The following is a 12,080-nucleotide window of genomic DNA, read 5'->3' on the forward strand; positions in this document are numbered from 1 at the left end:
AGCTGTCAGATCAGCAGAGATGTTGCGATATAGAACAGAGTGACGGGTGTTAGAGAAAATGTCTCAAACATATTGTGGCATCCAGGACATGAAATACTGAGGAACTACTGAGAGGCGTTCCTATGTTCTGTTTGTTAAATGTATTTTAACTACTACTGTACCTCACTGTTTATTTGCACTGACAACTGACCACCTTAATCCACCTGCCACTTTACTTGATTATATTTGTACTTGTACAGTATGTGTTACTGTATCTGTTGTATCGTGTTATTGCTCAGTTGTTACTGTCCTCATTCTGTATGTCTTTTATATACAGTATATATATGTGTATGTATACAAGTGAGTGAGGATAAACCAGAGTCAAATCCTTGTATGTCTGCACATACTCTGGCAAAATCAATGTGATTCTGTTTCTGTGATTCTGATTAATAATTCAGGAAATAGTCATGAATTCATACAGGGATGGACTGAGACTTACAAAGGAGTAAAGAGTTTTTAAAGAATAAGTTATATTTTTTAAATTTGAAAGCACATGTCGGATGCTGCAACATTAACGATCTGGTTTCGTTGCTGCTGCAGGTTGAAGGAGGCTCAGTTGTCAGTGAAGAGAATCACAGCGGAGAAGAAAGTGGAGACAAGAAAGATCAACCCCAACAGCCTGGTGAGACCAGGATTCATACAGTGCAAACCCAGAAACACATGAGCAGACGATGCAAAAAAAAAAAAAAGTTCCTTGAACAAGCACTCAGCAAGAATTTCACAATCGCCCTCTGTGGTTCTGCTTAGAAAGAACTGGGGCAAAGAATCTCTGCGGTGATCTCGTCTAATACTGATCATATTTTTTTTGTTCCCGGCAGAAAGAACGACTGCGTCAGAAAGAAGCCAACATGTCTCCAACTTAAGAGACTCAAATCTCTAACATCAGGGTTGTTTCAGCCACATGACTCCTCCATCGCTCTCTGTCAGGATCAGACTGGATCATGATACCAAACCAACATTTCCTTGGTAAAACTTCCAACTTTTTTTTTGTTTTTTTTACTTAATTCGCCCATTTTTTGTTTTTTTTCTCTTAAATTTCCATGAAATACTTCTATTCATCAGCTGACAGCTGGATGTTATATCATTTTCCTACCTGAACTGTACTTTAATTTAAAAGACTGAAAGAATCTGTAGAGATCAGAGATTGCTTCAGCTGTGTATAGACTCTTCTATCGCTCTTATATTTTGCATTGATTCTATTGTATAGTTAAAAATCCTTTACCATATTTTTCCAAAAATAAAAAAAAAATCAATGATCAGAAAAAAAACTGTGTTGTAAAAGCTTTGAAATGTTTTATTTACAAGCAACATTACAATACATGATACACATATTATACACAGTGGTAAAATGAAGTGGCATTTAGCAGTGCAGGTCGTTAACAAAAAAAAAGAAAAAGAAAAAAAACAAAACCTCCACTTTTCCATCCCACACAGTGGAAACAATCAAAGCATCCAAGTCCTTTGAAGATGTGTCCTCTTACGTTTCCCACTAACTCTTGCACATCCACCAGCCTGTATGTCTACCAGAAATAAGACATGATGAAGAATTTAGCTTAAAAAACAAGCACTTTAAGCACTTTGGCACTCAACAAAACCATAAACTTCGGCCCAGAAATCTGCAAACACACACAAGTAATGACTGAGAAGTGACTAGATATTTGTTCAGTGTGATAAATTATTAATTGCAGGTCAAACTACTGTATCACCTGGCACCTGAACCAACCACCTATGTTTGGGTGTATTGGTCAGAGTCCTCTCTTTAGGCTCAGGTAAGTTCCTCACCACTTTATTCTCATGTGTCCAAGCAACTTCCCCCTTTTTTTTAATTTTTTTTTGCAAATCAGCTCGTTTTCCTCCTCAGAAGAGAGTTATCACCTGCCAGCACCACGTGTCAGGTTTCCCGACTAATCCGTATCTATGGTTGTGCAGCGGCACTGCTTTACGCGCTGCACCCGTTTCTTCCTCGTGTTGGGCGTCTGTCCCGGGCAGAAGAGGGTGTAGGTGACGGTGCTGAAGGTCTTGGGTTTGCAGGCGGAGCAGGACTCGAAGGCGTTTCCGTCCTGGTAGATGTGCCGCGGGATGTAGAAGGAGTTGCACTGTCCGTAGCAGAAGCGGTTGATGATGGTGCGGCTCAGGCAGCCCTCCTCGCGGATGGTCTGCTTCAGCGGCTGCGTCTTGCACCAGTCCAGCCGCAGGTAGCGACGCTCCGTGACGTGCAGCGCCTCCTGGCTGGACTCCAGCACCTCGTCGGTGGAGGAGGAGGTCACGGGCCCCGGGCCGCCGCGGGAAATGAGTCCACCGATGGGAGGCTGAAGACATCTCTCCGATTCGTTGGGGTTGTATTTGTTTGGATGAGGTAACGCGCTCTGAAAGGTCGCGGCGTCTGTTCTCCTCAGCGGAGGGAGCAGCAGCACCAACGCCACCGCAGATATCAGCACTGATGGGGTCCTCATGGTTTTAACCTGATTGGAAAGCAACATACAAATCAGTCATCCATGGAGAGCTATTACGCACAGCTTTTACGCACGAATTACGCACCAGCATTTCCACCATAAACACAAACCAAATATGATAAACAGTTGATTTACCTGTTGCTTTACACTCCTCACAGTGAACAGTCTTTATCCAGTCAGACAGTTTACAGCCTGTTTCTTCTCCAGCTCCTGCTTCCTCTCCAGTGGCCTCATGAATGACACACTGAGGGGTTTTCTAAACTGTCTTGAGTTACAGAGCTCCAGCAGAGCACGCCCCCAAACCCTGATCCTGTCTTTATCTGTCTGAAGAGAGACAGGGGGGAATAAATCCTCCTACAACTTTGTTTTTTTTTTCAATGCAGATAAATCGTTTATTTGACTTCACAGAACAAAAACAGAACACAAACATATTTGGCTGAAGATGAAGTGATCCGAGACAGATTCCTGCGCCCGTGGAGACTCATGTTTACTGCAGTGAAGTGAACAGATACAAGCGAGAGTAATCTCTTAAATATTTCCCATGCTACAGTCGAATCACAAGCCTCCCTTACATGATAAAGCAAAGCTCATATATGATTTATCCATAATTAATAATATCATAATAAGAATATGATGATTGATTGAAGACATTGAATCTTTTCTTCAAGACACAGAGGTGATTAACTATCAAGACATACAAAAATCAAACTCCATAATGTGAGTAAATCCGTCTTTTTACAGTCATGAATAATAATAACAACAGCTCTGATTCAACATTCCTCCAAAGTGATATATCTTTATACAACTTCCTCTTATAATACAGCTGCAGATATACTAGGGAAGGATTTAACACCATATATTCTTGGATTTTAGGTTAAATTTCAGGCAACGGGACCATTTTACACTCCTTAAAATTCGAAAAAGTAAAAACACACAGGCTTCATTGTTGGATTTTTCGGATCAGATATCTGCAGTAGAAAACTGATTTGACCTTTTTCAGTGTCAACCTCTTTCAAACTGCAAAGTATTCAAAGTTCTTCACCTTCAAAAGAGCGGCTGTGAAACAAAAACCCAAACACAAAGGCCGACCAACTTGTTGTTTACAAAGCTTTGATCTCCAGAAACAACATGGAGGTCGGGTTGTGGGTTGATCTTTGGAGAGATTTTTTTTTTTCCAATTCATTTTTAGAGGGTCGAAAAAAATGACAAAAATTCACTTGTACCAGATTCTTGAATAATAATATTTGCTAGTTTCCCCAGTTTTCTATCTTTATAAACTCAACATTTTGGACGTTTAGGGAACATAGTGGATCATTTTCCATTATTTCTTTGGGACATTTTATAAATAAACGGTTAAACAACTGTCTTAAAGCACTGATAATTAAAGTATGTGTTGTTTACATCCACCATCTAATAATACAACCTTGTTGAAGGTTTTATTGTGTGTATGTAGATAGAGGACCCAGTGGAGCTGCTGATAGATACTGTACAGCTTTGCCCATGATGACAGCTGAGTGTCGCTGTTCCTACAAAATCCTTTAAATTTTATTTCCGTGGGTCTGTGATTATAATGTCTACTACACAATATGTTGTGCCAATTAGTAAATAAGATCTGGACTGATTAATATCTTAGCATTACATTATAAATATTTCATATAACTCACATTTTCTTTACTTTACTATTTCTTATTTCAAAGTCAATGCTCCTTACCCCAAAATAATAAAGATATATAGTGTTAAAAACCTTCATCTGAGTGAATACTTTGATATAACAGTGTGTGTTGCAGGTGCAGGAGTTTAGGTTGTAGATTTGGCGGTGGGAGAGACGGTCGGTGCTGCGTCCTCCTCTTCCTCAGAGAAGTGAGGAACAGATTTCTTGGCGACCACGTTGTCCAGCCTCTGGCCCATTAAGTATGGGTTGACACTCTGTGGATGGATGGGGGGAGGGGGAGGGGGAGGAGGAGGGGGAGGGGCAGAAACATGAGTGTAAACATTAAGTCTTCACATCTAGATGAGTGAGTTTAAGAGGACATCGGTCTCTTTGGGGGTAAACCTCAGTGCTGGTGATGTGGTTTCTAAAATATAATCCTACAGCAAGAATGAAGAAAGACAACCATAAAACACTATACCCTTTTTCTTCTCTTTGGTCCTCCCTTCAGTTTTTGGTACAAAAGCTCCTTGTTCTGAGGGGAAAAGCAGAAAAAAGTACATTTTCAGACATTATATCATATCTGTTGTTTTACAGCCGATCCCTTTGTTCCTAAATTACTGTTAAATAGCTTGAAATGACCTCTTAAAGGGAATAAATATTCTTCTTCAGGCCAGACTTTAGACAAAAGCATCTTCTGAATACTAATTGATATTAAAAATATAATATTAATGCGGCACAAGTTTTACTGTACATGTTTTAATCTGTATGTGTGCACCTGACACTGTGTCTCTGGTTTTCCAATGGGTTAAAGTAAAAAAACTTGATTTGCAGGGGGAAAAAAACTGGAGAATCAGTCGATCATTTAAACATCTTGTAGGTTCCCATTGTTAAAATTTGCTGCTTTTTCTCCCCTTCTCTGGCCTGTACTCACCCACTTGGCCAGGGCCGGGTAGTCGTGCTCTGGGTCAAAGAGGTGCTGGTGTTTCTGAAACTCTCTGCTGAAATCAGCTGTGTCCGGAGCGTTTTCCAAACACCCGTCTGCCGCTGCAAAATATGAGAAGATGCAGAACAGAAAAGAGTGAAAATTCATCACCTTGAAAGTTCGATCCATGAAAAACAGCTCGATGTTTTGTCTCAGAAAGTTATGTCCAAAAACAGCATAATGGAAATTAAATTAGATTAAAGAAAAACAAAAACAAGACAAAACAGTCTTAAGTGCATGATGCTGGAGCCAATTTACTTTATCCTGCTGCTTTTACTGACATTTAGTACATTTAAAAGAAAAACAGAGACAATTTCCCACCCGTCTTTCCAAGGGGACAGGGGTTTGGGGGGTCTGGGTATCCGTGATCATCACTGAAGTCTTTGGGGACGTTGTCTCCGGTCAACTCGGCCACAATGTTTGGGATGTTTCCATAGGGGCCGAGGTGCTGCAGCCCTTCATGAGCACCACCTAGTGGAGGGAAACAAACACGACGGTCGGTCACCACAAATACAATTGCACCAGCACCAACAGCCACATGCAGGAGCAGCAACATCACAACATTTATCCTCCAGTCTGAGAGCACTTTTTTCTGTTTCTTTGGAAATGTGAGTGTTTACAGTAATAGCAGAATTTTCAGAACTACCGCAGCTCTTCCTAAAATGACCAGCTCTATCTGCAGATTCTCTAGAATCAGCTCTATTCAAAAATATGATTTGGCCCAAATTCTGGAAAACTGAAGGTACATTTTTCAAATATCTTTTGAAAACATTATTTTACTAATGTGGATGAGTTTTTCTGGTGCTTGATATTTGTTTATAACAAAGACTTCGTTTTGTAAAAACAAACAAAAAAAACAACAACAGGTGAGTAAAATAGATCAATGTAAAATAAACACATAAAATGAAACGTGTCTAAAACCACATCTAGCTTAGTCTCACAAGGATATGAAATGTACAGTTTTTTACAGAGCTATAGAAAGACTGCACTGAAATTAAATTTGAACACATTTAAACCATTTTAGGATCAAGATAACATGAAATAACAGAAAATAAGCAAAACAGCTCCAGCTAATCCATATCAGCAGCATTCAACTTCCCTGTTATATCACTTATGCGCTGCGCCTATCAGAGCATCACATGGTCAGAATGAGTGATAGAATAAGAAAAAAGGAAATAAAACAAGTTATTCACTATGATTTTACATCTACTGTACACTCACCCTGTATGCTCTGAGGCCCGACGATGTTGGTGGCCTGGTGGGCGGGATACTCCACCCGGGGCCGAGCGATGCCCAGCTGCTCCATGACGCCGTGCAGGAGGCGCTGGATGTCGGCCTCGGACACCTGGTCCGCCGTGCGGGGGCTGCGAGCCGGAGCTCTGCCGAGCTGCAGCCACAGGAGGAGGCCGAGCAGAGACAACCGCACCGCCGAGCCCATGACTGTGATCTGACTGTCGGTAGGAAAAACACATCAGACTGAACCGTGGAGGGGGAAAAAAGATGGACAGGCGTGTGGTCATGTGCAAACACAGCTGCACTTCACTGTCACACAACATGATAATTAGCTAGATAATAAAGAGAAGGCGGTATTATCTATCATAAGGTTAATAGAAACTATATAATCTATTGTATGTGGACTGAATGAAGCCAATGTGCGACACACACACTCAATAAACAACAGAGCCATTAATGCTGATGGAAACAGTCTATAAATAGCCTGCACGTTGTAGCTATTTAACAGAAAACACAACATTTCACAATAAAAGATGCGTTTACTGACATTTAGTTGATGATAAACTTGATTTTTATTCCTAATAGAAACCTCCACAAGTGATCAAAATAAGAATCTGTTTATTTGCTCTTACCGTGGTGGTGATGATGGAGGGACCTGCTGACTACACGAGACCCCTGTGAAGCTGGTCGTATAATAGACCTACGTTTCCGGTTTCCAAAATAAAATGTTACAGCACAAACCACAATTAAACCAAACACTTAAACTTTAATTCAACACCACTTTTCAATCAAATGCAATCCATTTTATCTTAATTCATACTTAGTATTGAAATAGTCATGTGTGTATCGTGTAGTTTTCAAGATATTACATTTTCTTGAATGAGACGTTGTGGGTTTATTTTGAAGGAAAATACCGAGTTTCCGGTGTTGTCGTTGATGTCATTATGCAACCTTGCAGGAGAGCAATATCCGTCTCGCTTCACGGTTCAGATGCAGTTGCTAGGAGACCAAAAAAAACCTCTTCTCATTGGCTGAAGGGATAATTATTTACTTGTAGCCTACATCCCCCACAGGAAAAAGTATCACCACACACACACTCTCTGTAACTAGGCTTACTCATCATGCTCATCATATAACAAATAATTACAATAATCACTGTTGTCTGTTTGAGAAAAAAAGTTGAAGCATTTATTCCCTTGATATAAAAGTAGATGATAAAAACCTCCAGCCATACAAATTGCATGCATGAAATAAATAGTCAAATACATAAATACATTAAAATGCAGAGAGCTGAAATGCAACTCTGGTCTAAGCTAAAGATAAAACCCTAATACCATTTGGTCCATCATAGATCATTCACATACAGTATAGGCTACTTCTTAACACTTTATAATATAAAGTCAGAGTGACGAGCGTCTCCAGGGCGACAGCGTCAGTTTCCCCACGGCGGTGAGCACAGGAAAGCCGTCTGCTTCCTGCTGCCCCCTGGTCAGTCTGTCGAAAAATCCCAAGTGCAGATCTCTGCAAACAACAACAACAACAACAACAACAAAAGGACACAAAGAAGGTTTTAAAAACAAACACCAGATGATGTGTGTGTATTTGTCATCTTGTGAAGCATCTAATCTGGACTTAATTATTCACCTTCTTTGTTTCTCTTGCGGCGTCTTGCATGCTTCTTTGCAAACAGGAGTGGAACAAATCAATGAGTCTGTTTCAGGTTTGAAACTTTGTTCTGTAATTGATATAAATTTGGTAAATAACATTTATTTATTTTTTTAATCCTGGTTTTTACAACCTGCATCTGTTTTTCTTCTTCATATTTAATTCACCTGCACATGGCACACACGTCCTGAACAGCTGGACGTTGGGGAAGGTCTCCAGGCCGAGGCTTCTCCTCAGGGACGGTCTGCGTCCTGCCTGCTGTCTGGACTCGGGGCTCAGCTCAGCGACAGCAGCAGCAGCAGCAGCAGGCGCGACCTTTGACTTTCCCTCGATCCATGGTGTCGCCTTCACAGACCTCAACACTGTGTATTCGGGAAAAATTAAATAGCACACAGGAGGTGGACACAGCTCCATTTTAAGGGGATAGTTCAACATTTTGGCAAATTCGCCTATTGCCATAATCCCTTTAGTCATAGCAGTAGGTTTGTTACCTTTAATTGTCAGTGCATGTTGTTTTGAGATTCAAATTCATCAAATACACAATCCAACAACTCGAAAACGCTCTCGTGGAGAAGTTGTGACCTGCACATTCACCACGCTATGAAATAATCATGAAATAATAACATAACATTAAGAGACTGAGTTGTTTTTGAGGCAAATGCAGCTGGAATTATACATCCCAGACACGGCTGCTGGACGGAGTGATTTCAAAAGCACAAGTAGTTCAGAGTTTTTCCTTCGTGTATCATAATGTTACATAATTATACATGATTATCTCATAGCGTGGTGAATGTGCAGGTCACAACTTGTCCAAAAGAGCATTTTGGAGTTGTTGGATTGTGTATTTGATGAGTTTTGAGGGACAGAGGACCTGTACTGTTCACCTCCATTGTGTTCACTGAGCAGCTCTGCCCCACGGATCTCAAAACAACATGCACCGATAATTAAAGGTAATTAACCAGCCCATAGGGATTATGGCGATAGGCGAATTTGCCAAAATGTTGAACTATCTCTTTAATTTTTTTCAATTTTATTTTTTTACCTTTGAAACTGTGTCTCTTCCTGTGTCCTTTCTTTGAACTTGTTTGTTTGGGGAACTGAAACTGCATCAGAAACTCCATACTGTCCATCACAGTCTTGGGAATCACACCTGATGAAAAAAAAAGAAAAAAAAAGTGAAGATTATAACTCGGCCCCATTTCCTGTTCCACATAAATGCAGCTAATTAAAAAAAACACAGAGTGAGTGGTTATAACCGAATAAATGAGGATTTTCAATGAAGGTGCGAAGGACGAGAACTCTGAGTTCCAGTCTGCTCTCGGACATCTCAGTCTTGTTGGGAGGAGGCAGGAGACACGGAGCGAAGACTGTGGCCAGGTTGGAGCTGGTCATCAAGTTTTCACCGCATCTGACGGCAGAAAAACACATGAAAAAAACATTAGTATGAGTTATAGAAACCTGGATGAAGACGATCCACAACTTTTAACCCAGAAAGTGAAATGACAATCAATAATTTCAAGGTAGACGTGGCCTGTCGAGTCAAAACAAGTCAGACAGCAATCTATATTTTTCAGACTTTTCAACGTTCACTGCAAAAACTCAAAATCTTACCAAGAATATTTGTCTTATTTCTAGTTAACATATCATTTCTAGTCAAAACAAATCTCATTGTACCTAAATTAAGTATATTTATACATATACATACATAGCTGTGCATAAAAAGTAGCTTGTTTTTAGACACTTTTTACTTCTTTCAAGCATATTTTCACTTGAAATAAGTAGAAAAAATCTGATAATGGAGCAAGTTTTTCTTTCTTACTACAAGCACAAAAACTTCCTTTCACTGGCAGATTTTTCTACTTATTTCAAATGAGAATTTGTTTGAAACAAGTGAAAATTATCTAAAAATAAGTTAATTTTTAGGTGATGAGTCTTATTTAAAGTGGAAAGAGTTTAGTTTTGACTAGAAATTAGACATTTTGACAAGAAATAAGACAAATATTCTTGGAAAGATTTTGAGTTTTTGCAGTGTTTGTGTATTCTTACTTGCAAAAAAATACTTGATTCTTCATTTTTTTTATATTTGCTGTACATGTAGTGACTCCATGCCCCTACCTCTGAGACACTTTGGACAGGAAGTTGAACAGGTAGTGCAGACAGGAGGAGCTCCTGGCAGGCAGCAGGCAGGACAGCAGCTGCAGGGCCGACGTCCGGTCCTGCACGTCGGACAGAGCCTGGGCCTTGAGCAGCGCCGCGTGGAGCTCGGAGGGAAACAGCGGCTCCGGCAGCTCCCTGCAAAACTGTTTGATGAGAGTGGCCACGTCGTAGGGGAGGGCTGCGGACAGACAGTCCTCCCCCCCGTTCAGCTTGGCCTGAAACAGACACAAGGTGGAGACAGGAATTCAAATGGAGAGGCTCAAACAAAATTTAAGATATGGTGCAGAGATTTTTTATTCTTGTAGCTTAGAATAGATTAAGATAACTAAACAAAAAGAGTCTCACCCTGAGCCTCTTGATGCGAGGGAGTGAGCCTGGTTTCCTGAACAGACCCACAGTCCCAGCTCGCTCCAGAAGAAACGAACAAGCATCCACCAAGAAGCTGAGAAATCACAATCACACATTGAAAACCCCACATGGTTCATCTCTGTTAAAAGTTTTTCCAGACTCACACTGCAAAAACTCAAAATCTTTCCAAGAATATTTGTCTTATTTCTTGTCAAAATGTCTCATTTCTAGTCAAAACCAAACTCTTTTCACTTAAAATAACAATCACCTAAAAATGAACTTGTTTTTAGATAATTTTCATTTGTTTCAAACTAGTTTTCACTTGAAGTAAGTAGAAAAATCTGCCAGTAATAGCAAGTTGTTTGTGCTTGTAATAAGAAAGAAAAACTTGATCCACTATCAGATTTTTCTACTTATTTCAAGCGAAAATATGCTTGAAAGAACAAGCTACTTTTGAATGTGATGAGTCTTATTTTATGTATAATGAGACTTGTTTTAACTTTTTTGACTAGAAATAAGACAAATATTCTTGGTAAGATTTTGAGTTTTTCCAGACTCACTGGCTCCACTCACCAGGGTACGAGTCCAAACTCTGGGATGTACTTCCTGGGTACATTTTCCAGAGGAATCCCAAAGATCTTTGCACCACCGATGAACAGTCTCTCCTTTTTCTTCTCCGTGCTCTTGGCAGTTATCCCGTACAGGATTTGAAGGTGAAACCGAATCACGTTGCTGTCTGTGACCTTCATGACCTCAGATCAGGTCAATAAGAAATATATAACACGTTCAACAGCCGTTCACTGACACTGTAAACTGTTTGACTCACTGATGAATGAAGGAGGACGGCTTCATTATGCTCATCACTATCACCTGTGGCACAGGAAGTGAGTTCTGTGGGAAAAGTGGTGCATTCAAGTGACTCAGGAAAGGTGGTAAATATGGATTTCCAGATTTTTCTCAGATTGTTGCATCATTTATGAGTGAGATTGAGTTTTGTGAAATTTCACCCTCTATATTCATTCTAAAACTAAAAGCAGACACTTAACATTTTTATCTTTAATCTAAATAAAATCGGTATTTGACACAGCAGAAAAGACACAAAAAAAACTTTTGCAAATACACTTTTCCTTTTGTTTAGCTCAGAGTCATTAAAACAGCATGTTCATGTTTACATATGAAGTGTCTTCATGATTAAGTCAGTTTAGAGTGGATTATTTCATGGGTTTCAAATAAGTGGAGTTCTCGACACATTGTTGGATACATGGAGCTAACTTCATATTACTCTACTGTAAATATTCTTAGTGTTGCTGAGAGTTTTGAACCTCCGATCAAAATTTAATTCCAGCTATCTTCATTTACAAATGTCGATGTAATAAAAATTAAATGTTTGTTTAGTCAGATAACTTCATAAAAGTTTCATATTTTGGGAAAGATGCTCGTTGGTATTTACACATTACATTGTATGAAAAAAAATTATATTATTTCTGTGTGGTTAATATAAAGTTTTGAAACTTAACAAAGCACAAAGAATGGAAACAGTAAGTATCTGCAC

General features: G+C 39.7%; 3 protein-coding genes across 3 annotated transcripts in view; 1 reads left to right on the forward strand and 2 right to left on the reverse strand.

Annotated features, from left to right (window-relative positions):
* Positions 1–902, forward strand: part of fmn1 (formin 1) — a gene marked incomplete at both ends in the record, with an annotated part of 31,465 nt that extends 30,563 nt beyond the window's left edge. Inside the window, 2 exons of the mRNA XM_084000227.1 lie at positions 580–661; positions 858–902. Of these exons, the coding sequence (XP_083856353.1) occupies positions 580–661; positions 858–902 (127 nt within the window). The remainder of the gene's footprint in view (positions 1–579; positions 662–857) is intronic.
* Positions 903–1,943: 1,041 nt separating this feature from the next.
* On the reverse strand, positions 1,944–2,726 carry grem1a (gremlin 1a, DAN family BMP antagonist; the record flags this gene model as incomplete). The annotated part of the gene is made up of 2 exons (XM_084000229.1): positions 1,944–2,501; positions 2,682–2,726. The coding sequence occupies 2 exons, from the start codon at positions 2,724–2,726 to the stop codon at positions 1,944–1,946; spliced, it is 603 nt and encodes a 200-aa protein (XP_083856355.1).
* A 1,563-nt stretch (positions 2,727–4,289) lies between these two features.
* scg5 (secretogranin V) lies at positions 4,290–6,563 on the reverse strand (the record flags this gene model as incomplete). Its single annotated transcript, XM_084000230.1, has 5 exons — positions 4,290–4,418; positions 4,622–4,675; positions 5,075–5,187; positions 5,447–5,596; positions 6,347–6,563. The coding sequence occupies 5 exons, from the start codon at positions 6,561–6,563 to the stop codon at positions 4,290–4,292; spliced, it is 663 nt and encodes a 220-aa protein (XP_083856356.1).
* Positions 6,564–12,080: the final 5,517 nt, after the last annotated feature.

Source organism: Trachurus trachurus, assembly GCF_905171665.1.
Source record: "Trachurus trachurus genome assembly, chromosome: 24".
Taxonomy (NCBI): domain Eukaryota; kingdom Metazoa; phylum Chordata; class Actinopteri; order Carangiformes; family Carangidae; genus Trachurus; species Trachurus trachurus.